Source organism: Zalophus californianus, chromosome 16 (genome assembly GCF_009762305.2).
Source record: "Zalophus californianus isolate mZalCal1 chromosome 16, mZalCal1.pri.v2, whole genome shotgun sequence".
NCBI lineage: Eukaryota > Metazoa > Chordata > Mammalia > Carnivora > Otariidae > Zalophus > Zalophus californianus.
Genome location: NC_045610.1, coordinates 46,134,426 through 46,158,599, shown reverse-complemented (window position 1 = coordinate 46,158,599; position 24,174 = coordinate 46,134,426). Strand labels below are relative to the sequence as shown.

The 24,174-nt window shown below is 35.9% G+C and overlaps 1 protein-coding gene across 2 annotated transcripts in view; it reads right to left on the bottom strand.

The window, feature by feature from the left end:
• Positions 1–24,174, bottom strand: part of EFCAB13 (EF-hand calcium binding domain 13) — a 314,516-nt gene that overhangs the window by 89,014 nt on the left and 201,328 nt on the right. For both annotated transcript variants that reach the window (XR_003515406.2, XM_027568521.2), the window contains exons 46-53: positions 22,319–22,423; positions 17,248–17,352; positions 14,398–14,451; positions 13,204–13,254; positions 12,172–12,276; positions 9,433–9,486; positions 7,283–7,387; positions 6,684–6,737 (exon numbers count right to left, since the gene is read on the bottom strand). Coding sequence is in view for 1 of the 2 variants with exons in the window: in XM_027568521.2 (XP_027424322.2) it covers positions 6,684–6,737; positions 7,283–7,387; positions 9,433–9,486; positions 12,172–12,276; positions 13,204–13,254; positions 14,398–14,451; positions 17,248–17,352; positions 22,319–22,423 (633 nt within the window). In the remaining variant the exon portion in view is untranslated. The remainder of the gene's footprint in view (positions 1–6,683; positions 6,738–7,282; positions 7,388–9,432; positions 9,487–12,171; positions 12,277–13,203; positions 13,255–14,397; positions 14,452–17,247; positions 17,353–22,318; positions 22,424–24,174) is intronic.

The window sequence follows — 24,174 nt, the reverse complement described above, 5'->3', positions numbered from 1 at the left end:
GTTCTCCTCTAGGATTTTGATGGACTCCTGTCTCACATTTAGGTCTTTCAACCATTTTGAGTCTATTTTTGTGTGTGGTGTAAGGAAATGGTCCAGTTTCATTCTTCTGCATGTGGCTGTCCAATTTGCCAACACCATTTGTTGAAGAGACTGTCTTTTTGCCATTGGACATTCTTTCCTGCTTTGTCAAAGATAAGTTGACCATAGAGTTGAGGGTCCATTTCTGGGCTCTCGATTTTGTTCCATTGATCTATGTGTCTGTTTTTGTGCCAGTACCATACTGTCTTGATGATGACAGCTGTGTAATAGAGCTTGAAGTCCGGAACCGTGATGCCACCAGCTTTGCTTTTCTTTTAAACATTCCTCTGCCTATTTGGGGTCTTTTCTGGTTCCATACAAATTTTAGGATTATTTGTTCCATTTCTTTGAAAAAAGTGGATGGTATTTTGATGGGGATTGCATTGAATGTGTAGATTGCTCTAGGTAGCATTGACATCTTCACAATATTTGTTCTCCCAATCCATGAGCATGGAACGTTTTTCCATTTCTTTGTGTCTCCCTCAATTTCTTTCATGAGTATTTTATAGTTTTCTGAGTACAGATCCTTTGCCTCTTTGGTTAGATTTATTCCTAGGTATCTTATGGTTTTGGAGGCAGTTGTAAATGGGATCGACTCCTTAATTTCTCTTTCTTCTGTCTTGGTGTATAGGAATGCCACTGATTTCTGTGCATTGATTTTATATCCTGCCACTTTCCTGAATTCCTGTATGAGTTCTAGCAGTTCTGGGGTGGAGTCTTTTGGGTTTTCCACATAAAGTATCATATCCTTTGCAAAGCATGAGAGTTTGACTTCTTTGCTGATTCGGATGCCTTTTATTTCTTTTTGTTGTCTGATTGTTGTGGCTAGGACATCTAGTACTATGTTGAATAGCAGTGGTGATAGTGGACATCCCTGCCATGTTCCTGACCTTAGGTGGAAAGCTCTTGGTTTTTCTCCATTGAGAATGATATTTGCTGTGGGTTTTTCATAGATGGCTTTTAAAATAATGAGGTATGTGCCCTCTATCCCTACACTCTGAAGAGTTTTGATCAAGAAAGGATGCTGTTTTGTCAAATGCTTTTCTGCATCTATTGAGAGCATCATATGGTTCTTGTTCTTTCTTTCATTAATGTATTGTATCACATTGATTGATTTGCAGATGTTGAACTAACCTTGCAGCCCAGGGATAAATCCCACTTGGTCATGGTGAATAATCCTTTTAATGTACTGTTGGATCCTATTGGCTAGTATTTTGGTGAGAATTTTTGCATCCATGTTCATCAAGGATATTGGTCTGTAATTCTTTTTGATGGGGTCTTTGTCTGGTTTGGGGATCAAGGTAATGGTGGCCTCATAAAACGAGTCTGGAAGTGTTCCTTCCATTTCTATTTTTTGAAACAGTTTCAGAGGACTAGGTATTAATTCTTCTTTAAATGTTTGATAGAATTCCCCTGGGAAGCCATCTCGCCCTGGGCTTTTGTTTGTTGGGAGATTTTTGATGACTGCTTCAATTTCCTTAGTGGTTATAGGTCTGTTCAGGTTTTCTATTTCTTCCTGGTTCAGTTTTGGTAGTTGATACATCTCTAGGAATGCATCCATTTCTTCCAGATTATCTAATTTGCTGGCATATAGTTGTTCACAGTATGTTTTTATAATTGTTTGTATTTCCTTGGTGTTGGTTGTCATCTCTCCTCTTTCATTCATGATTTTATTTATTTGGGTCATTTCTCTTTTCTTTTTGATAAGTCTGGCCAGGGGTTCATCAATCTTGTTAATTCTTTCAAAGAACCAGCTCCTAGTTTTGTTGATCTGTTCTACTGTTCTTTTGGTTTCTATTTCACTGATTTCTGCTCTGATCTTTATTATTTCTCTCCTCCTGCTGGGTTTAGGCTTTATTTGCTGTTCTTTCTCCAGCTCCTTAGGTGTAGGGTTAGGTTGTGTATTTGAGACCTTTCTTGTTTCTTGAGAAAGGCTTGTATTGCTATATACTTTCCTCTTAGGACTGCCCTTGCTGCATCCCAAAGATTTTGAACAGTTGTGTTTTCATTTTCATTTGTTTACATGAATTTTTTAAATTCTTCTTTAATTTCCTGGTTGACCCAATCATTCTTTAGTAGTGGCCCGACTGTCCTGCGGATCATGGTTTATGGCAACCCCAAGCTGAGAGCCCACTCCTTGGCTCCGTCTTTGCAGCTGGCTTCCCTGCTCCGATACCTGGGAGCTCTGCTGTGCTCAGGGACCCCCAGTCTTCCTGTGACCCCAAGGGTCCTGAGAAACACTGTCCCATCGAGGGTTCCACCCACTGCTTAGCCACTGGAGTGATGTCCCTCAGAGGAGCAGACTTGTAAAAGTTCTGATTTTGTGCTCTGCTGCTCTATTACTTGCCGGTAGCCGGCTGGCAGAGGCTCCCTCACCCCGCGGTCTATCTTCCCAAATATCGCCTCAAATTCACGTCTCTGCACATCCCACCTTCCAGAAGGTGGTCACTTTTCTGTTCAGAGAGTTGCTGCTATTCCTTTCTTTGATCTCCTATTGAGTTTGTTGGTGTTCAGAATGGTTTGATCCCTATCTAGCCGAATTCAATTTCCATTTGAAATTTAGGTCTACTCCTCTTCCATCTTGCCGGGATTCTCCCTCATTTATTCTAAATATTATTATTCTACTATAATATTATGCCATCATATACTTATCCATTCTTCCATAGATAACATTTAGGTTGTACCCAATTTTTTGTCATTACAAAAAATATTGCAACATACACTCTCGTGAATGTCTGTTGACAAGGGTAAGAATCTGAATAATATATACAGGAGTGGAATAGCTAGAGTGGAACACATACATTTTTAATTTCTTGAGATTTTATCCAGTTGCTTTCCAAAGTGCTAATATTAATATTAATATTAGCAGTGCACAAGAATTTCTGTTGCTCCATATCATTGCCAGAACTTAGTGTGGCTTGACTTTTATAATTTTGGTGAACTCAAGATCCGTGAACTAGTATTTTACTGTTCTTTTAACTTAGACTTCCACATTTATGTGTGTAATGAAGTATTTTTTAAAAGTGATTGGCCCCACAGAGATCTCCTCTTTTGTCAAATGTCTGATCTCATAGTTGTTCACTTCAATACTAGTTGTTTGGCTTGTTCTTATGGATTTTGGCCTTTCTAATGAGTGTGTAGTGGTATCTCATTGTGGTTTAATTTGTACTTCTCTAAAGACATATGATGTAGAGCATCTTTTCATATGTTTAGTTGCCATCTGTGTATCTTCTTTGGTGAGGTTGTTATTCAGCCATAAAAAAAATGAAATCTTGCCATTTGCAATGACATGGATGGAGCTAGAGAGTATAATGCTAAGTGAAATCTGTCAGAGAAAATCTTTGGCCTTTTCTTAAATCAAGTGTATTCAGCCATGTCCAGTCTACTAATAAGCCCATCAAAGGCATTCTTCATTTCTGTTATAGTGTTTTTGATTGCTAGCATTTCTTTTTGGTTCTTTCTTAGGGTTTCCACCTCTCTACTTACATTGTGCATCTGTTCTTGCCTGCTATCTACTTTATCCACCAGAGAGCCCTTAGCATATTAATCATAATTGTTTTGAATTCTGACATCCCTGCCAAATTTGAATCTGTTTATTTATTTATTTATTTATTTGACAGAGAGAGACACAGTGAGAGAGGGAACACAAGCAGGGAGAGTGGGAGAGGGAGAAGCAGGTTTCCCGCTGAGCAGGGAGCCCGATGTGGGCCTCGATCCCAGGACTCTGGGATCATGACCTGAGCCAAAGGCAGACACTGAACGACTTAGCCACCCAGGCGCCCTCTTAATCTGGTTCTAATGCATGCTGTCCCTTCCAATTGTGTTATTTGCCTTTTACAATGCTTGTGATTTTTTTTGATAGCTTGGCATAATGCAATGGGTAAAAATAACTGCTATAAACAGGCTTTAGTGTTCTGGTGGTAAGGTGTACAGGGAAGGGAAGCATAGTATAATCCTATGATTAAGTCTCAGTCTTTTTGTGAGCCTTTGGATCTGGATTGTGAACATCACATGTGCTGCGGCTAGAATGTGCTTAAGTTTGGTGTTTTCCTTCCCCCAGGTCAGCTAGGCTCTGATAAAACCTCAGCAGTTTAGGCTATAGTTAAATAGTTTCTCCTTAGGACAACCTTTTTATGAAGAAGAGAATGCTCTGGTGCAATCCAAAATGGTAACTTTTCCTCTCCCCCTGCTAGAAGCTTCTTAAGGAGATTCTTCTCCAATATTCACTGTGAGAACCAGATTGAGCTCCTAGCAGTAAAACCTACAAAGGTGTGGATGCTTCCTCTATGACCTGGTTCTCTTGGAGTTTTTGTCTCTTAGACTGTCCACACTGAGTCTCTAGCAATTCATCAATTACAGTTTAGGTTTTCCTGCCCTACCACTGGTTCCCAGAGAGGTTTATGCTCACAGTTTCCCTGTGACCTCATTTCTCATATGGATCTAAGAACAGTTGTTGATTTTTAAATTTGTTTGGCTTTTTGCTTACTGTTAGGACAGGTGGCTTACCATTTCATCTATGTTACCAAACTTATTGATATGTACTTATTCATATTATACACTTATTACCCTGTTAAAGCCAGGTATTCTTTCCTGCTACTTTATATATATATATATATATATATATATATATGTATGTATATATATATATATAGTAAAATATGAATAATATACATTTACCATTTTAACATTTTTCTGTGTACAGTTAGGCAGAACTGTGTATACTCACCTTGTTTAGTAACTACCACCACTATCTATCCCCAGAATTTTCTGTCTTCCCAAATCAGTCTTCCAGCCTCCAGAACTGTGAGAAATGACTTTCTGTTGTTTGTAAGCCATCTAGTCTTTGGCAGTTTGTTAAAGCAGCCTGAATGAACTAAGACATATACCTAGAAGCAGAATTGCTGAATCATATAGAAATTTTATTTTTAAGCTTTTGAGGAGCTGCCATACTGGTTTTCATAGTGGTTGTACCATTTCACATGCCCACTGCCAGTGCACAAGGCTTCCAATTTCTCCACATTCTCACCAACGCTTGTCATATTTTGTTCTTTTTTTAAAAGCAGCCATGTTATGGGGTGTGAGGAGGCATTTCATTGTAGTCCAATATAAGTCTAATTGTTACTCATTTGTAGGTAGTCAGAATGCACCCTGGTTGTTCTTAGGGGTATTTGTTCTGTTTTGTTTTGGAATTATGTGATTTCTTTATGATATGATTAAGCAGAGATCTCTTAAGTATCATTTTAGGATTCATTATGCGTCCTGTATTTTAGGATCCATGTCTTTCAACAATCACAAAAAATTACCAACTATGAGATTTTCAAATTAGCATTTTCCTTCTTTCTCTCTGTTAGCTCTTGTACTATTGCTGGATAAATTGGCATATTTCTCACTCTGACCCTCATGTCTCCTACTCCTCCTTCCTATTTGTAATCTTTGTATCTCTATGCTGGAATCTTGGCAATTTTTTCAGAGTTCTATTCTAGTTATCTAATTAATTCTTTGGTTACATTTAATCTGCTAATGAAACCACTATGTTTTTAATTTTCCAGGCTAGACTTTTCATTTCTTGAAATCTTATTTTGACTTCTTTCAGATCCACTTTTTCCTGTGGTAGTTTCTATTTCTTTTAAAATTATTGTGATTTTTCTTTTATGAATTTAATCATTTAAAGCATACTTATTTTATAGTCTATCTAAAATGTTTGTATCATGGGAAGTCTTCCAGGTTCAGTCTTTTTATTGTATATATTGGTATTAATTGGAGATAGATTTTTTTCATATCTTTTGTAATTTTCTGTTTCAAGTTTATTTTAAGAGTTTTATAGGGAAAATCTCACTGACCATGATATGAGGGTGTATTTCTTTCTTTTTTTTTTTTAAATGATTCTTCGTCATTGAGATTTCTCTTATGGTTTTTATTTTTTTATTTCTTTTTAAAGATTCCATTTATTTGACAGAGAGAGACACAGCAAGAGAGGGAACACAAGCCGGGGGGAGTGGGAGAGGGAGAAGCAGGCTTCCCACCGAGCAGGGAGCCCGATGCGGGGCTTGATCCCAGGACCCTGGGATCATGACCTGAGCCGAAGGCAGACGCTCAACGACTGAGCCACCCAGGCGCCCCGAGGGTGTATTTCTTAAACACTAGAGTTACTATAATGCTGGTACTTTTTGTTAATTTTTTGTGGGTTTCTGGGTCATGCAGAGAGTGCAAATATGAACTGGAACCAATGTGAGCATAGGCCGATTGTCATGAATTTTCAAAGAAGACATTTCTTCATGATCTTAAGAGTCCATGATTACACAGATAAACTTCCTTTTATCTACTTGTGCCGATTAGACATTTTTCTAGTTTGCCATTTCGTTAAGGGTGAAGTTATTCAAAGTCCTACTTTTATGTGGGTTTTCACTTCCATCTTAAGGTTAAAGAATGGTACAGGAGGCCATTTGGTAAAATATATACAGAAAAGATCTTTGGAAAAAATATTAATATGGTTTTACACACACACACATACACGGTGGCAGGATTCTAAATTAAGTGCGCAAAAGTCTCTTCATCTACCTTTCAGCTTCAGATTCATCTCCTTTTTCATTATACTTATCACTCACCTTTAAGGGTTTTCACACCATCCTTCAACCTATTTTGGTACACCTTTCCAAAAGCTGTAAGGAAGACACCAATCACACCACACCAATGAGAGATTAAATTAGGCATTACCAAAGTCTTAATTTTAGAAGACAGATGTCATAATTTACCCCAGAAAAGGCCTAATTTAATTTTAAATAACCAAAAAACAGTAACAAGTAGAGAAAATTCTGGCTCCTGAGGGAGTTACTGCTGGAGCTCTACTATGCTGAAACACACACATCTTAATTCTCTATGTCTTCCTTTCCTTTCTCCATTTTCCCTCCTAGTATTTTCTCATTCTTTGTACTTTCCCATATGTCCCTGTTCACTCTTGAGGATGCCTTCTGACTGGAATCAGAAGTTAGAATAGGCGCTTCCTTAACTTAATACCAGGTTAGTGACTGAAGGGGCCAATGATACTATAAATAAAGTGGCACAGCTGGGATTACTTCTTAAGATAGAACTGCATAATTCCTTCTAATTCTTTTTCTTTATCAAATGGAGATAATTCTGGAAGTTCTTAAAAAATAAACACACCTCTAAGTTCCTTAAAGGCTACATTGTTATTTTAAATGCTCACCATCAACTGGCAGATACTTCTTTAGTTCCAAGCACTCCTCCTCTGTGAGCTCTATCCCAGTTTTTTCCAGAATACTTTCAATATCGCTGACATTAACCTCTCCTCCTTCAAAGAAAGAAATGAAAGTACATGGAAAGTTTGAATATGACCTAAATATGAAATATGAATATCCAAATTATGAAAAAAAATCATTTGTCTATTTGGTAGATCATTCGACAGCTATGAACAAAGTAGCAAGAGACCTTTGCACCATCAGCTATCATGGAAACAGAATTGTTCCCTTAACTCAAAAAATTCAATATCTATAATTACAGAGTGAAGAAATTTAAACAAGATATAAGTGGCTTGGGGGATTTCAAGTTATTTAAAATATCACAGATATTTATTTAAAATTCAGTGTCTCTGTTATTCCCTTAATTATGAGTCTTGTGTCTGATTTTACTTCACTACTTAATATGTTAATCCAGTGTAATGTGCATTTGCTTTTGAGAACATTTAATTCTATTACAGAAGTTAAGTAAGTACATTAGTTCAAGTTTGTAGTGTATAAAACATGGGCTAAATCTTTCAAGATGTTTGCAGTACAAATTAGTAGTTTTTAAGTAAAGGATATAGAAGTTACAAAGGAATGGAAGGACTGAGCAATATCTAATGTTCATGAGGCATTAAATATACATGAAGAACCTGTTCACTAAATATATCTGTTAGACTAAATATATAAGAAGCTCTAAATATTTATTTATTTATTTATTTTTAAAGATTTTATTTATTTATTTGTCAGAGAGAGACAGAGCACAAGCAGGGAGAGAGGCAGGCAGAGGGAGAAGGAGGCCCCCTCTGAGCAAGGAGCCTGATGTGGGACTCAATCCCAGGACTCTGGGATCATGACCTGAGCCAAAGGCAGATGCTTAACCGACTGAGCCACCCAGGCGTCCCAAACTCTAAATATTTATGATACTCTAAAATTGCTTGAGACACTAAAAGAAGCACTAAATATTCAAGATATGGTAAATATTCATGAGACTCATTATTCAAATGACTTTAATTTGGCAACTTATTGGTGACACCCATTTAGGTCTTATGTGTCCTCTGCTCAAGGAACCCAAAACCTATGGCTCTTCAATGGCCTTAATAGCACACTACAACTATTAGCCAGAAGTACTTGTCCCTGTGTCTTTCAGTATCACTGGCTAGAGCACTTTCCAAATGTGGGCCTATCTGCTTGAACCTCACCCTGGTTCTTGTCACGACATCATCAGCAGAGAAAACTAATGCTGTTGAACAGAGAGAGACACAAAACTTACTATGCACCTTGTGTACCTTAGATTTAGGTAGTATGGTCCTTCCATTCACCATACCCTAAATTTGTTAATTTATTCTGAATTCCCCCTTACTACTTGCTGTGTGTTTTAAATGATTTAATAAACTGTGTGATTCAAACATTATAACTGGGTCCTTGAACCCTTCTGTTCTGTGAACTCTGGGCTAACTTGCCTGGTAGTATACTTTGAGGCTATAATTGCAGCCAGTCTCCCTTCATGATACTCAGATTATGCATATTGAAGTATTGTTTGGAATAAATCCCAGAGAATAAAGAATTTTCTATCAAGGCACTGCACTGAGGTATATAGTGTAAATAATCTAAGGTTAAAATTGCATATAATTTATCATGTAAACAAGGACTACTCAGAGTAAAAGAGGTGTTAAAAGTAATTAGTTAAAATTAACCTACCTCAGTGGTAAGCCATAACTGTCTAGAGAAAACTAGGATGTAAGATCACTCTAAAGTTAAACTCTAGGCTATGAGTCAGCAAACTTTTCTTTAAAACAAGCTAGTGAACAATCAAAAATATTTTAGGTCTTGTAGGACATATGACCTCTGTCACAACTACTCAGCTCCATCATTGTACTGTAAAAGCAGCCATAAAGAATAGATAAACGAATGGGGGTGGATGTGTTCCAATGAAACTGTTTACAAGACCAGAAGCAGATTTGGCCCAAGGGTCAAAGATTGCCAATCCATATTCTAAACAATTAAATAGAAATACTTCCCCAGTAAAATGGTAAAATGGCAGAGTAAAAAGGCAGTGATGTTAAATAGAATTTAATGTAAGAATTAGGATTTAGATTCACAGTAACTATTTACTAACCTGTAACATCAGTCACTGCATCCATCAATGTGCTGAGCTCAACCTTCCCATTAGCTGCAAGGAAAGCCAAAGTAAAGTAATAATGCTAAAGAGTTATATATGAAACAGACAAAAAATATGGTACATTGGGAAATAAGAGATTTCATTAGCTTCACTGCTTTATCTGACTCAACTATAAGGATATAAGCCCTAGATATGAAGACTTAACTCCACATTAGTTAAGGGAGAGTCTCTGTTGCTTGGACAAAATGGACTCTTGAATGTGCCTCTTGAATTTGAAGGCTGTTCTCTTTATCTTATTGGCAGGGTGAAAGGTCCCAATGACTTATCTGGCTGCATAGCAACTTCTCAGCTTTGGTTCAGCCACATTTGTCAGACAAGTTTGTGGGGACCACCTTTCTTATCTTCCTACATTTTCCTAACTTATCTTTCTTTAGTTTCTTTGTCTATCACAACTATCTTGGGATTTCTCATCATATAAATTAGTGATCTGTTTCTTCTATTAACACTATACATGCTTGTTTATAAAAATAGGTATGTATTTCTCTTTAACCCTAAAAGAAGGGTAGATATTTCGGATAGTCCCCAGAATGAAAGGACTTGTGGTAACATGATAACTAGTTACAAAGGGGACTCAGCAGTTCACTGAAAGCTAATGGGTTAATAAAAATTCTATGTGATAAGTCAAATATACAGACTTATTCTCCTATGTCCTAAGACTTCATGAAGTCTTTGTGTAGCACTATTAATTATATTTAAAAAAGGTAATGAGTCATAAAAAGGAAATCAACTGAAGAATAATATTATGCCTTATTGGGAATAAACTGGAATTAGGATGGTTCTGAGGAGGAATTTTAAGAGAAGGCCAAGTCTGTACCTGTGTATTAAGTATGAACAGTATCCTCTTGTATACTATTGAAATTGATCAGGATGTTGCTGGTCATTTCAAAATGAGTTTATTTTCTGTCAAGACTTCTTTGGAAAGCAGAAAACTGTATGAGTGATGACTAGGAAATAGCCTTTCTGCTTTGATAACATTTATACTAATGATCTGGAGCCCTCTGGTTATGTTCTGCTCAACTGAAATGTTAGAGGTCTAGCATATATTTGAGATTCCTCTTACAGACTTTCTGCCACTTTGCATTACTTGTATTTTTCACTGCTTTTCATTTATTTTGTTTAGTCTCTCTGATTATTCCATTACTCCATTCATTCTTCAATATTTATTGCCTCAAAAATATAAATTGATGTAGGCATGGTTCCTGCCTATGAGAATATCATGGTTTATAAACAAAGAGGAGTGATTTAAAGACACATTTTTTTACACAATATGGTAAGTATGTAAAATATATATGTGTGTATAAGATGAATTTTAAACTAAGAGAAAGGGTAAATAAAGTGACTTTCATGGGTCAGGGAAGCTCTGGAAAAGATCAACTTTGAGATTAGTTTTATAGACAAGAATTGGCCTGGTGAAATATGCCTAAGCATTTTTGTTGTAAGAGTTGTGGAGTATGTAGAAAAGGACAGTTGGATATCAAATTAGATGCTATGGTATAAGCATTAGATAATAAATAAGATCTCTACATTTATTGGTTGAAGAAGATTTTATGAAGTTACCTACTAAATTTCAGGTACCAGATGAGGCACTAAAAAAACTAAAATGTGTTTAATTATAAATTTTACATAATTTCTGCTTTAGAACAACTCAGTCTCTGGGGTGAGAAGGACAAATAAACTTACTATAGTAGAGGAGTTGGGTTGACATAGAGCAGACAATAAAATCATGAGACCCTCCTGCTAAAATCCATCCATTTATAGCCACTGCTTTGCAACAGGCTGGGGAGCATCCTGTATAAAAACCTTGAACCATGCCTATATCCAATACTATGGTTCAGACGCTTCAGTGTTGGAGGGCAATGTGGGGGCAGGAAATAATACAAGATAAAGCTAAAAGGAAAGCAAGGGTCAGATCATAGATCTAAGAAATAGTAGTCCTAATTGGTAGGACTTGGTATCCAATGAGATGTGGCACTAAGAAAAAAAGTGGAGTGAAAAATGATGCCAATTTTTAAACTTGTTTTACTAAGAAACATGGTGCCCCCAGCTGAGAGAGGGTATGTATAATTAGGAGACAGTTTTTGGTAGATATTTTTAAATATAGTGAATTGAGATATAAAGATCTGAGGCTTTGCTGAGCAAGAATGAATTTGGTAGGTAGAATCCAACAGGAATCTGAATCTGGTTTCATCCAACCATGTTTGGAGAGGAATTCGGGCTGCAGATAAACACCTAGAAGTTTTCAGCATGTAATGACAGTTGGAAATATGAGTGTGGATAATACTTTCCACTGAGAATTGGAAAATTTAAAATGATTAATGGACTTAGGACACAACTATTTGAGGGATACTAATAATGGGGCAATTAGTCATTTCTTTTCTCTCTTTTCTTTCTATTCCCTAACCTATAATGTTCATTTTGTTCCCCGTAAATTCATTACTGGGTCAGAAAGTAGTTATAATAGTTCTGTGTGTGGTGTTTATAATCCAAAAGAAAAGAGGTTAATGATATGGGGCTTATAGAAATGAAGGAAAGAATTTGCACTCACATTAAGACTAGTTTTTTCTCTAAGCTTCTGCAAAAATGCTATTTTGATACCAGGTAAAACTAATGGTAGACATTCTCCTGTACAAGTACAAAAACTCTCCTCTAAGATATAGTAGTACTTGAAACACTAACCAGTAAGTGGCAGATTTTCTGTTACACCTTCAAGTTCCTTTTGTGTGAGCTTGATTCCCAGGTTTTCCAGGACAGTGTCCAGGTTATTCACCTTAACCTTTCCTCCTTAGGAAACATACAGGAATGAAACATGAAAAAAATGAGTTTAAAATATTAAAAATATATTTTTGCATGTGAATTATTACCTGAATATATATATATATCATATATATATATATATACTTTGCCATTACTATAATAAAGACAAAGGAGAAAATGTACTTATGTGATTATTACTTTTCTGTATGAACTCCCATTTAACATCCTAAGAGCATTAAATAATCATTAGAAAAACAGAATTAGTAATTCTTCCTTTAAACCTTGAGTGGAAGTCTGTAGTATAAGTAGGTTATGAAGGGATAGGCTACAAGATTTGATTATAACCAATATTAGAGAGAATAGGAATGAGTTTTGATGCTAGAGACCTCATTAATTAATTTATTGATATTATATCATAACAGAGTGAAGATCATAAGATAATTTTAAAAACAAGTAGAATCTTAGCACTTTTTGGGGGGTGAAATTCACATAAAATTAATCATTTTAAAGTAAACACTTCAGTGGCATTTAGTACATATTCATGATGTTGTACAACTATCACTTCTAGTTCCAAAACATTTTCATCATCCCCAATGGAGAGCCCAAACATATTAAGTAGTCCCTCTCTACCCAGCCCCTAGCAACCACTAATCTACTTCTTGTTTCTATGGGTTTGATTACAATCTTCCTACATAATAAGCTCTCCTTAAACAACTCCCTGAAAATTTGGTAATCCTTTTCTTTACAATTTGCTGTGTATGATTAATTTTTGGGGTTATGAGTATGAGTTCTCTAGAAAGGTGTATTGAGACATTACAGTATAAAATATTATGATGATGAGAGTAACTAAATAATCTATACGTAGGAAGCTAGACAGGACTCCAAATCTAAATGATAACGTGAATCTTGAAGATTTCACTTGTTTCTGCCTTTCTTGTCAGGCTTTTAACTTACCTTTAATGGATTTCACATTATCCAACATTCTGCTCTGGGAACAAGTCTGCCCTGCAGAGAACAAATTTATTTTACAATTGGCGAGCAAATTAAGATAACAGATGGAAAATTTATATATTCAGCTATCATTTATTGTATTTATTTTCTTGTGATTTGAATGATTTTCTCTCCATAATAATAATCTGATCATATCAAAGCTTTATGATATAACTGTAAATAATTGTACAATGTACAATATAATGATTCAACAGCTCTATATATTACTCAGTGCTCATCATGACAAGTGTACTCTCAATCCCCTTCACCTCTTTCACCCATTGCCCCCCCTTCTGGCAACCATCTGTTGGTTCTCTACAGGTTAAGAGTCTGTTTTTCTGGTTTGTGTCTTTTTTTTCTTTGTTCATTTGTTTTGTTTCTTAAATTCCACATATGAGTGAAATCAAATGGTATTTGTCTTTTTCTGACTGACTTATTTCACTTAGCACTGTACCCTCTAGATCTATTTAAAAGTACTCTCTTATAGAGAGATTGAATGATGTCAGCAAAAGTAGCTGAGCAGGTTGCTCCATGGAACTCTCCCTCCACTGAAACACTAAACAAACAAACAAAAAACTGTCAGAATCAACGAACCATGAGAGATGATGGACTCTGAAAAACAAACTGAGGGTTCTAGAGGGGAGGGGGTAGGGGGATGGGTTAGCCTGGTGATGGGTATTGAGGAGGGCACGTTCTGCATGGAGCACTGGGTGTTATGAACAAACAATGAATCATGGAACACTGCACCAAAAACTAATGATGTAATATATGGTGATTAACATAACAATAAAAAAATTAAAAAAAAAATAGTCAAAGCTTTACATCAACTAAGTGAAAGCTGAATCAAGAAAAAGGCATCTTACAGTAAGAGAGCTTTGTGGCATTTTAACCCTCCTCCACAAACTATTTTTGATCACATATCCCTCTCAGTAAAACATTTTCTTTCTTTTTTTTAATGATTTTATTTATTTATTTGAGAAGGAGAGAGAGAGATAGCAAGAGAGGGCACAAGCAGAGGGAGAGGGAGAAGCAGGCTCCCAGCCAGACATGGGGCTCTATCCCAGGACCCTAGGATCATGACCTGAGCTGAAGGCAGACGCTTAACAGACACCCCCAGTAAAACATTTTCAAGCACAAAAATGGTAATCTCTTATTTACCTGTAAAAAGTTTTATTCCATCCATATGCTTTTTCATTTCAACCTTCCCATGAACTATAAGAAAATGTAAATCAAATACAAACATGATATTCACTTGGAAATGCAAACTGGAAACATAGTAGCATTCACTGGCTACTGAATTTTATCCTACCCCTTCCCCAGTGAGCACAACGACAAGGAAAATAATCACTCTACTTATAAAAGTGCCTGTTTTAACAACTGCTTTGATCCATTGTCAAACAGCAAAACAAATTCTAAAGTGTGAGATTCAAAAGTCACCGTTTTAATAGGACCTTATTTTTAGCTTTAGATATTGGAGAACCAAATATGATTCTGATCAGGCCAAAGAAAACAAAATTTTAAATCAGAACCTATTATTCACCACTGTTTCAATTGGATTTGTGAAAGTATCTTTTTTCTTTACTGACATCCTAATTACTACTTTGCTTTCATGTTCACTGACTAGACCAGTTTACTCTTGATCTACATGATTTATGATTTACTTGAGTAAAATATTCATTTTGAGGTTAATTTCCCAACTCTAATGGTTTGCATAATTTGTATTGTAGATACTCAATTGAATTTTATAAAAATTAATATTTAAAGAAACTTAATGTAGGGGCGCCTGGGTGGCTCAGTCGTTAAGCATCTGCCTTCGGCTCAGGTCATGATCCCAGGGTCCTAGGTCCCTGCTCAGCGGGAAGCCTGCTTCCCCCTCTCCCACTCCCCCTGCTTGTGTTCCCGCTCTCTATCAAATAAATAAATAAAATCTTAAAAAAAATAAAGAGACTTAATGTAGAAACATATTAAAGTACAGAATTATCTCACAAATAGATGATTTTTGGGATACATATTTTGTGAAAAATTGTCACTGTTGGTAAGTTGAAAAATTCCTGATTTTTGTCAAATTTTAAGTGATAAATTACAGTATGTAGTGTGTAAAAACCCCTATACCAAGAAAAATTTATAAATGAAGGTCCTAGATAACAAATACTACTGGTATTAGAAGTATGTAGTGACTTATAGTAGAAGCCATGTAACACTTATAGGTATACATATAACAAGTATTAGAACAGAGAACAGGAAAAATATACATAAGTTATTTATATGATTGCTAAAACTAGACAAACTGTAATCTTTCTTCTTTTTCTTCTGGATCTGTTGAGGCAGGACATTCCAAAAGTTATCTCTATAGTAAAACCAGCTAGCTAGGTCAGGAAAGCATGAAAATATGTGTCAGGTTTATGGGGCCGTTGGAAATTCTCAGAAACAAAGATGATAACACCTACTAGGTGTAAAACTCACTATTTGAGTATATGCTTCCTTGGCTCACATTGCCACTAAATCTTGCCCTCTTCAGTAAATTCACATCTCCATCCTGACAGACACATTTTGAGAAAAGCTTTGCCCTAAATGGGAAGTTCAAGGTCTATCTGTCCCCAACGATATAACCAGGGCTCTACGCCTGAGCCTTAATCTTTCAGAAAATTTTAAGCTCAATCCTGATGATAACTCCCCAGGTGACCAAATCACCAATAAGCAGTAATTTAAAAATTCTAACTCTGATTTAAAGAAAAAAGGATGAATCATTCAACATGTCCATTTTATTTCATGTATAATTTTTTATCTAACAATGTTTCTCATTGTCTTGGTTGATTTTAAATTATTATTTTAAAATGAGGAGCAGAAATCAATGGCAATACTAAAAGATAGTCCCAAATAATTATATTTCCCCCATAATTCTGCTAATTTTAGCAATATTTGAAAATTTTCATCAACCTTAGATACATAAAAAATAATTTTCTGTTATGAAAACTGGGGTTCCACGTCTAGTCTCACTTTTCTTAATGGATACATGGCAAGCAAAAAAAATAAGACAATGAAGACCACTTACATATTCTTTCTGGTACACTAACAGTGGTACAAATTAGAGAATAAATTAAATAAATTAACAAAAATATACTTGAGGGAACACTGTCTACCTTACATAATGTTGGAATTAAATGCACCTTAATAGGATGAGCAAGTATTGATTCAACTAAGATTATAAAATAGTCAGGTAATGTTCCAGACAGATACTTCTGTTATGTTCTCAGACTAATATTTAACTTTTGCTTATTTAGTTTGAGAATTCCTTTAGCCCCCATTCAGAATATTAGAACTTTTTTTTTGTTTTTCAGAATCTTAGAACTTTTGGACAGCCTTTGGACCACAGAGTCTGGCTCAGGAATGTGGGGATGTAATGCTGGGCATTCAGGCATTCCACACATTCAGGCCTGAGTGCTTAATGATCCTTTTCCCTTCCAGGGTATCTAGAAGATTTGGTCCTGTTCATTTAGTGTAGGAAATAGGTCCTACACTTCACATTCCTTCTTTATTCTGCATTTTTAAATGTCTTTGAAGATGGTGGGGTGGGGACAGAAATACTATTAATAATTTCCCACTTAGGGGCACCTAACTGACTGGTAGTAGAGCACGTGACTCTTAATCTCAGGGCGAGATCAAGGCCCACACTGGGCCTAGAGCTTGCTTTAAAAAATTTAAAAATAATTGCCCACTTTGGGCTATGCTCTATAATTTTTAAAAAATTTTCCTGTGTTAAAGTTTCTTCTATTTTATGCATTCCCATTCCCTCACAGCACTAATTCTCTAATTCTGTCCAGGTCTAATAGTGGCCCTGGCCATACCCCAAGCAGAAATAAAGTTGCTGAAGATGTCAAGGAGCAAAACATGTGTACTTACAGTCTGAGTTATCTTTAATGTTTCCATCTTCTTAATGCCAACTAAGTTTTCAGAGATTCTTTTATAGAAGCCCATACTAACCAATTCAAATATATCTTAAACACTCACCATCAACTGGTAGATCATGTTTCAGATCATTAATTTCCTTTTCTGAAAGGCTCATCCCCATATTTTGCAAAGGAGCATCTGCTTTATTGACATCAATAATCTCTCCTGTGAAAAGGAAAAGAATATGAGAAAAACTTATTGGCTCCAAAATACGACCACTGATATTATATATGGTGCATTATGATTATCAGCCTCATGAGAAAGACCAAGACTCAATAAAGTCCATTAATATATATCAAAGGGGTCAATAAGGATGTTAGACTTAGAATAGAAATCTTCCAGGTGATTGGGCAATTTTTGAATCATTTACACCAAAGGCTAAAATCAAAATATGGCTGACACTGAGGGTTGTTTTTTTTTTTTTTTCTGAACTCCCAAATTAGATGTTTCAACTCCTTCCTGACAAAAATCTGTAATCAAGTTCTGTTTCCATTTATGTGGAGGTCTATGTTATTCAGATCAACCTGCCTGCTGGAAACTGAAATCTTGGATAAAATGTAAAAAGCATCTCCTCAAAAGTACTGAAAAGCTGATAAGAGAGTAAGGAATTACTACTGCAAAATCTAATGAAAAGCAGGAACCTAGGGAGGTGAGCAGAACACTGTTATTGCTTCTGCTTGAATGGTATTTGCTCCATCTGGATTTGAACTGTAATGATGGCCTCATGGAGTGTGGGTGATTCTGTCCAAATGCCCAGCAGAAGCAAGTATTCCTTAGGAATGTGCTTCCATCCTTAGCCTCAAAGCGTTCTTTCAATAACTGTCCAGGGAAAATAGCTCACAATCAAACACAGAATGAAAGAAATTACCTGAGAGAGAATAAGCAGAAATAATAAGCAGCAGCAACATGCTCACAAAAACTTCAGATTTAGAAATTATCAGGCACAAATTACAAAACTATTATGCTTACTATGTTTAAAGCAATGGAAAACAAGCTAGAAAGTATCTGCAGGAAACAGCAAGCAATGAAAAGTGACCCAGTATAGCTGAAAAAGAAAAAAACAATTTAGAAATGAAAAGAAGGGGGAAAGAGGAGGAAGGAAACAAGCACCTGTATGGGAACAGGAAGGGGATCCTGACCCACGTGGAATTCATCTTCCACCCACTAGTGAATCTAGGGCTGCAGGCAAGTACAAGTGCTGTCTCACTTTCCTGAGCTTCTTAGTGGGCAGCTCAGGATGTCTATGGAGCCCTCCTACTGGTGCACACCTACTGAGCATATATGGCATCATCTGCACCCATGGAGGCCCGAGCTAGAGCCAAGAGGACACATCACCACATGGTCTAATCTTGACTCAGAATAATGCGGATCTATACTGAATGTGGAAGATTTTGATGTTAAATTTAAATTTGAAAGGATAGTCAATATTTCTGTACCAAAGAAAACAAGAAATAATAGTGTGCTATATGCCTTCATATTTCTTCATTATATTGAGATTTTTAACTTGGGACGATAATAAACATGTACATGTGCTAAGTCATCTGATAAGTGGTTTCTAAACCCTAAGAAATCAATCTTCTCACTAGGAAATATGTTACACAGCAAATGAAAGATGGAAAAAAAAAGAAAAACCAAATATCCTACAATTAAAAAATCACACAAAAAAGATGTTTCCATAAAGAATAGTCAGAACCAGGGTAGGAGGGTGGGGCTGAGGAGCTGTGTGTGTGTGTGTGTGTGTGTGTGTGTGTGTGTGTGTGTGTGTGTGTGTGTGTGTGTGTGTGTGTGTGTGTGTGTGTGTGCGCGCGCGCGCACGTGCCCACTAGGGAGTGAGGTTAGACCTACCAATATTAAAAGATTATAAAGCTGTTATATTTAAGCCATTCAGAACACAAATAAGGAGACCAATAGAACAGAATGTAAATTCCCCAAATAGACAGTGCATATAGAAATCAAGTATATAGTTAGAATGGTGTCTCAAATTGAAGGGAGTGGTGACAGACTTTTAAGTAAATAATTCTGGACAACTGTACAGCCATTTTCAAAAAGGTAAACTAGATCTGTATTTCCTGATGGAATGCAATGTGAAGTACACGGTATTACTTACAAAGTATTGTCAAAAAATGTTGAAACTAAAAAAAAATTTTTAAATTAAAAAAATGTTGAAACTGAAAATAATTAAGCCATTTGAGCTGACTCCTAGCTTATAAGGAATACAGATGATAGAAGAAAAAGATATATGAGAAAACAGACAAATTTAGTATGTGGGAAATTCTCCAAGACATTTGGCAAGAGTTTCTTCAAAAAAATCAGTGTCTAGAGAAAAAGAGGGTAGAGGAACAGTTGTAGATTACGTGAGATTCATGTGTCATAACAGATGCAGTGTGTGAGCTTGTTTGGTTTTTTATTTGAACAAGCTCACTATAAAAAATATTTGAGAGATAATAAGGGAAATTTAAAATTAAACTATACAATGGTATTGCAGTTATGTAAAAAATGGTCCATATTTTTAAGAGGTGCATACTGAAATATGTAGGGACAAAATGAAATGGGATTTGCTTTGAACTATTTCAGTCAGAAAAATAAAAAAAAAAAGCAAGTGTAACAAATCTTCGTAATTGTTGAATCTAGGTGATAGGTATATGTGAGTTCGTTATATTACTCTTTGTACTTTTGTGTATGTTTGGAAATGCTCATCATAGCCAAAAGGTGGAAAGAACCAAATGCCCATCAGCTGATAGTGGATAAAAAAAATATATACACATATAACAGAATATATTATTTGGCAACAAAAAGGAATGAAGTTGTACACCCATGTTCATAGCAGCATTATTTATAATAACTAAAATGTGGAAGCAACTCAAGTATCCACTGATGGATGAATGAATGTATATATATATACAGTAGAATATTATTCGGCCTTAAAAAAGAAGGAAATTTTGACATATGTTACAACATCGTTGAAACTTGAGGACATTATGCTAAGTAAAATAAACTAGTCACAAAAAAATAGAAATAGATACTATATGATTCCACTTATATAAGGTACTTCGAGGAGTCAAAATCATCCAGACAGAAAGTAGAATGGTTGCCAGGGACTGGAGGTAGGGAAGAATGGGGAGTTTTTGTTTAATGGATATATAGTTGTAATTTTACAAAATGAAAAGAATTCTGGAGATGAATCGTGGTAGTGGTTGCACGGTTGCACAAAAATGTGAATGTACTTAATACCAGTGAACTGTACACGACAGTGGTTAAGATAATAAATTTTATGTTTTGTATATTTTACAATAAATTGAAAATAAAAAAGAATGGAATCCTGATACATGCTACAATATGGATAAACCTGAAAACATTATACTAAATGAAAGAAGCTAGTCACAAAGACCACATACTATCCCGTTTATATGAAATGTCCAGAATAGGCAAGTCTATAGAAATGGAAAATAGATCAGTAGTTTCCTAGGGTTTGTGGGGTGGTGGGGGAGAATAAAAGGGTGAGAGATATAGGGTATGGGTTTTTTTTTTTCTGGGGTGATCTGGGTACTCACAAAGTCCTTTGATAACTCTACTAACTACAGTGATATTGTAATTAGTCCCAATAAAGTAAATTATAACCCCAAAAGGGACATCCAGTGACTCAGACTAGAAGGACATGGGGATGAAATGGGGACAAAGAAGAAATTGGAAGAAGGTAAGAGAACAAGTTTCGGTCTCTATCTCTGTACTGTATATGAAACTGTCTTCCTACCATGTCATTGAGAATTGAATAGACTGCAGTGGGTTACAGGCTTGGCTCAGAACATTGGTTCCTAAATGCAAACAAGATAACAGTAGTTCCTGTAACGTCAGAAGATGATTGTGTGTGGGATAACTATGAGAGCGTCTGGTACTAACAACTGGTATAAGATTACTACATACTATAAAGGGTTTAATTAAGTACAAATGTCAGCAAATATTTGAGGCATCTATCTGTCCGTAGTCTACTATCACTACCCAGCATTGCCAGTCTACCTTTCATTTGGGGTAAAACTCCTTTCATTTATTCCATTCATTAATTAAATATTTACTATGTACCTAATAGGTAAAAGATACTTTGTTGGAGGAGGGATAAAGATGCACACTGAAGGATCAGGCATAGTCTCTGCCAAAAGAAGCTTGCACTTTATAGAAGGGAAGAGTGGTACTCATTTGTAATACAACCAGTTAAGTCAGAGCAAGTTGAGTAAAGGCTGCCTCTCAGGATTTTAGCTTATATTACTAGGGTAATGATGATGGTACCAAAATTGTCAAAGAGTATGAAAACAGGAGCCAGAGTTTCTCAACTACTGGACATGTCACTGGCATCTTCTTCAGGAACAATTATTCATCATGTTGAAAAGTCTTACGAATTGCATGGCACTTAGCACCCCTGATACTCAAGTAATTTAATGCTAACAGTGCCCACTCTTACAATCACTTGGTGACAACCATTTGTGACAATCAAATACACCCCCAACATATTTCTAAAGGCCCCATGTGGCTACTTTGGTCAAATACTGCAATGAAAACTATGAACTCAGTTTCTGACAAAATTTATGATGTCTGAGGGAAAGTCATAGAATATAAGAAATTTGAATACACAATTCAATATTTAAGTGAGAAAACTGATCTGAGGATATAAATCTGAACATTTCCAGAATATAGGGATGGTGGGGGGAAAAGACATTTTTCTAGAGAAAGTGTTAAATGAAACAATGAACAAAGACAGAACTTCATTCTGCTCTCTGGGATTTATAAAAATGAAGAAATAGGACTTACTTTTACATTAGGAATTAATCCTTCCTGAAGATCTACAAAATATCTTCTGAGTGCCAATGTCACTAGTTTTAGAAATTCTTATATGCATGTTCACAAGCATAAATTCCCTTCATTTTCTTTTTCTGTTTTTTAATTTTTATTTATTTTATTATGTTATGTTAGTCACCATACAATACATCATTAGTTTTTGATGTAGTGATCCACAATTCATTGTTTTCGTATAACACACAGTGCTCCATGCAGTATGTGCCCTCCTTAATACCCATCACCGGGCTAACACATGCCCCCACACTCCTCCCCTCAAAGGCACAGTCCTTTCTCAAATACTTACCATTAAGTAGCAGGTTTTCTGTCAGTTTTTCCTGTTCCTTTTCTGGAAGCTTAATCCTCATTTCCCCCAGAATGCTCTCCAAATTACTCGCATTAACCTTCCCTCCTTAGGAAAGCAATAGGGATGGAAAATGAGAAAAATGGAATGTTTCCAAAATATTAAAAATACACTCCCCTTTATATTATTAATTAAAAAAATTTTTAATTGTTATGTTAATCACCATACATTACATCATTAGTTTTTGATGTAGTGTTCCATGATTCATTGTTTGTGCATAACACCCAGTGCTCCAAGCAGAACGTGCCCTCTTTAATACCCATCACCAGGCTAACCCATCCCCCCACCCCCCTCCCCTCGCGAACCCTCATTTTGTTTTTCAGAGTCCATCATCTCTCATGGTTCGTCTCCCCCTCCGACTTACTCCCCTTCATTCTTCCCCTCCTGCTATCTTCTTCTTCTTTTTTTTTCTTAACATATATTGCATTATTTGTTCCAGAAGTACAGATCTGTGATTCAACAGTCTTGCACAATTCACAGTGCTCACCATAGCACATCCCCTACCCAATGTCTATCACCCACCCACCCCATCCCTCCCACCCCCCACCACTCCAGCAACCCTCAGTTTGTTTCCTGAGATTAAGAATTCCTCATATCAGTGAGGTCATATGATACATGTCTTTCTCTGATTGACTTATTTCACTCAGCATAACACCCTCCAGTTCCATCCACGTTGTTGCAAATGGCAAGATCTCATTCCTTTTGATGGCTGCATAATATTCCATTGTGTATATATACCACATCTTTGTATTATTAATTTAATTAGCCTGTGTTAATGATTTAAAAAAAGAGAAAATATAATTCATGTCTTTGTATTATCATTTAACACTTTAAATAGGACTATCAAGAGTCATTTGACTTTTCTAATTATTCAGAAAAATTTAACAGGATGGATAAAACTAGAACCTATTTCCTTTTACTTCATCTTAGGACAACTGGAGATAGCAAAATATGCCTAAGCAAAATGTGCCTAAGCACCTAGAGCTGTTGGACCAGAGATCACATTGTTCCAAACAAGAACAAGTAGTAATTCTCATTTGCCTGAATTCCCAGATCATTTCAGCTGATCAATTGCTAATCCTTCACTTCAGTGTTTGCTGTGTAGACCTATATTTATTTGATTTCTCCATTTAAGATTTTTTCATTTTATTTGCACTCTCCCTGTCCCCAGCTTTTTTCTTTTCCCTGAATTTTCTCTGGTCTTTTTTAGCCTTTAGAAACCTCAGCATTGCTTATGATTCACAGTGAAAGAAGTTGCTGATATAATAAATTTTAACATAAGGTTTTAGGATAGCATTTATTTCTATTTAGAGATGTGTTCTTCTGTGATTTTTTAAAATGTCTTCTTGGTGCCAAATTAGTAGCTTTAGAGATTCTTTCCATCACTTCATAAACCCAAGACTTCCTGAGTGGCTCAATGCTATATTAAATGCTCAGTGTTAACTTGCATGTTCAGTCTCAGATTTTTAAATTCCTTTTCTATGAGGTTCAACCTGTTTTCCAGAAAAGTGTACAATTTGTTGATATTAATCATCCCCACCTCCTTAGGAAATTGAGAGAAAAAGACCAAAATTTAGTGACTCTTAAATGGGACCCAAACTATTAATTCCTGCATAGTTATAAGTTTTAGCATAAGACAATAGCTAACTAAATTCTTTGATATTTAAAAGATGTTCAATAATAGAGTTAGAATAAAATCTCTTCCCTTGATCAATCCATATAGCAGAAAGTGTTAAAGGAAATTGATGAACTGCTCAGTGAAATACAGTTGTGGAGATAAATTTCATACTTCCATCTAA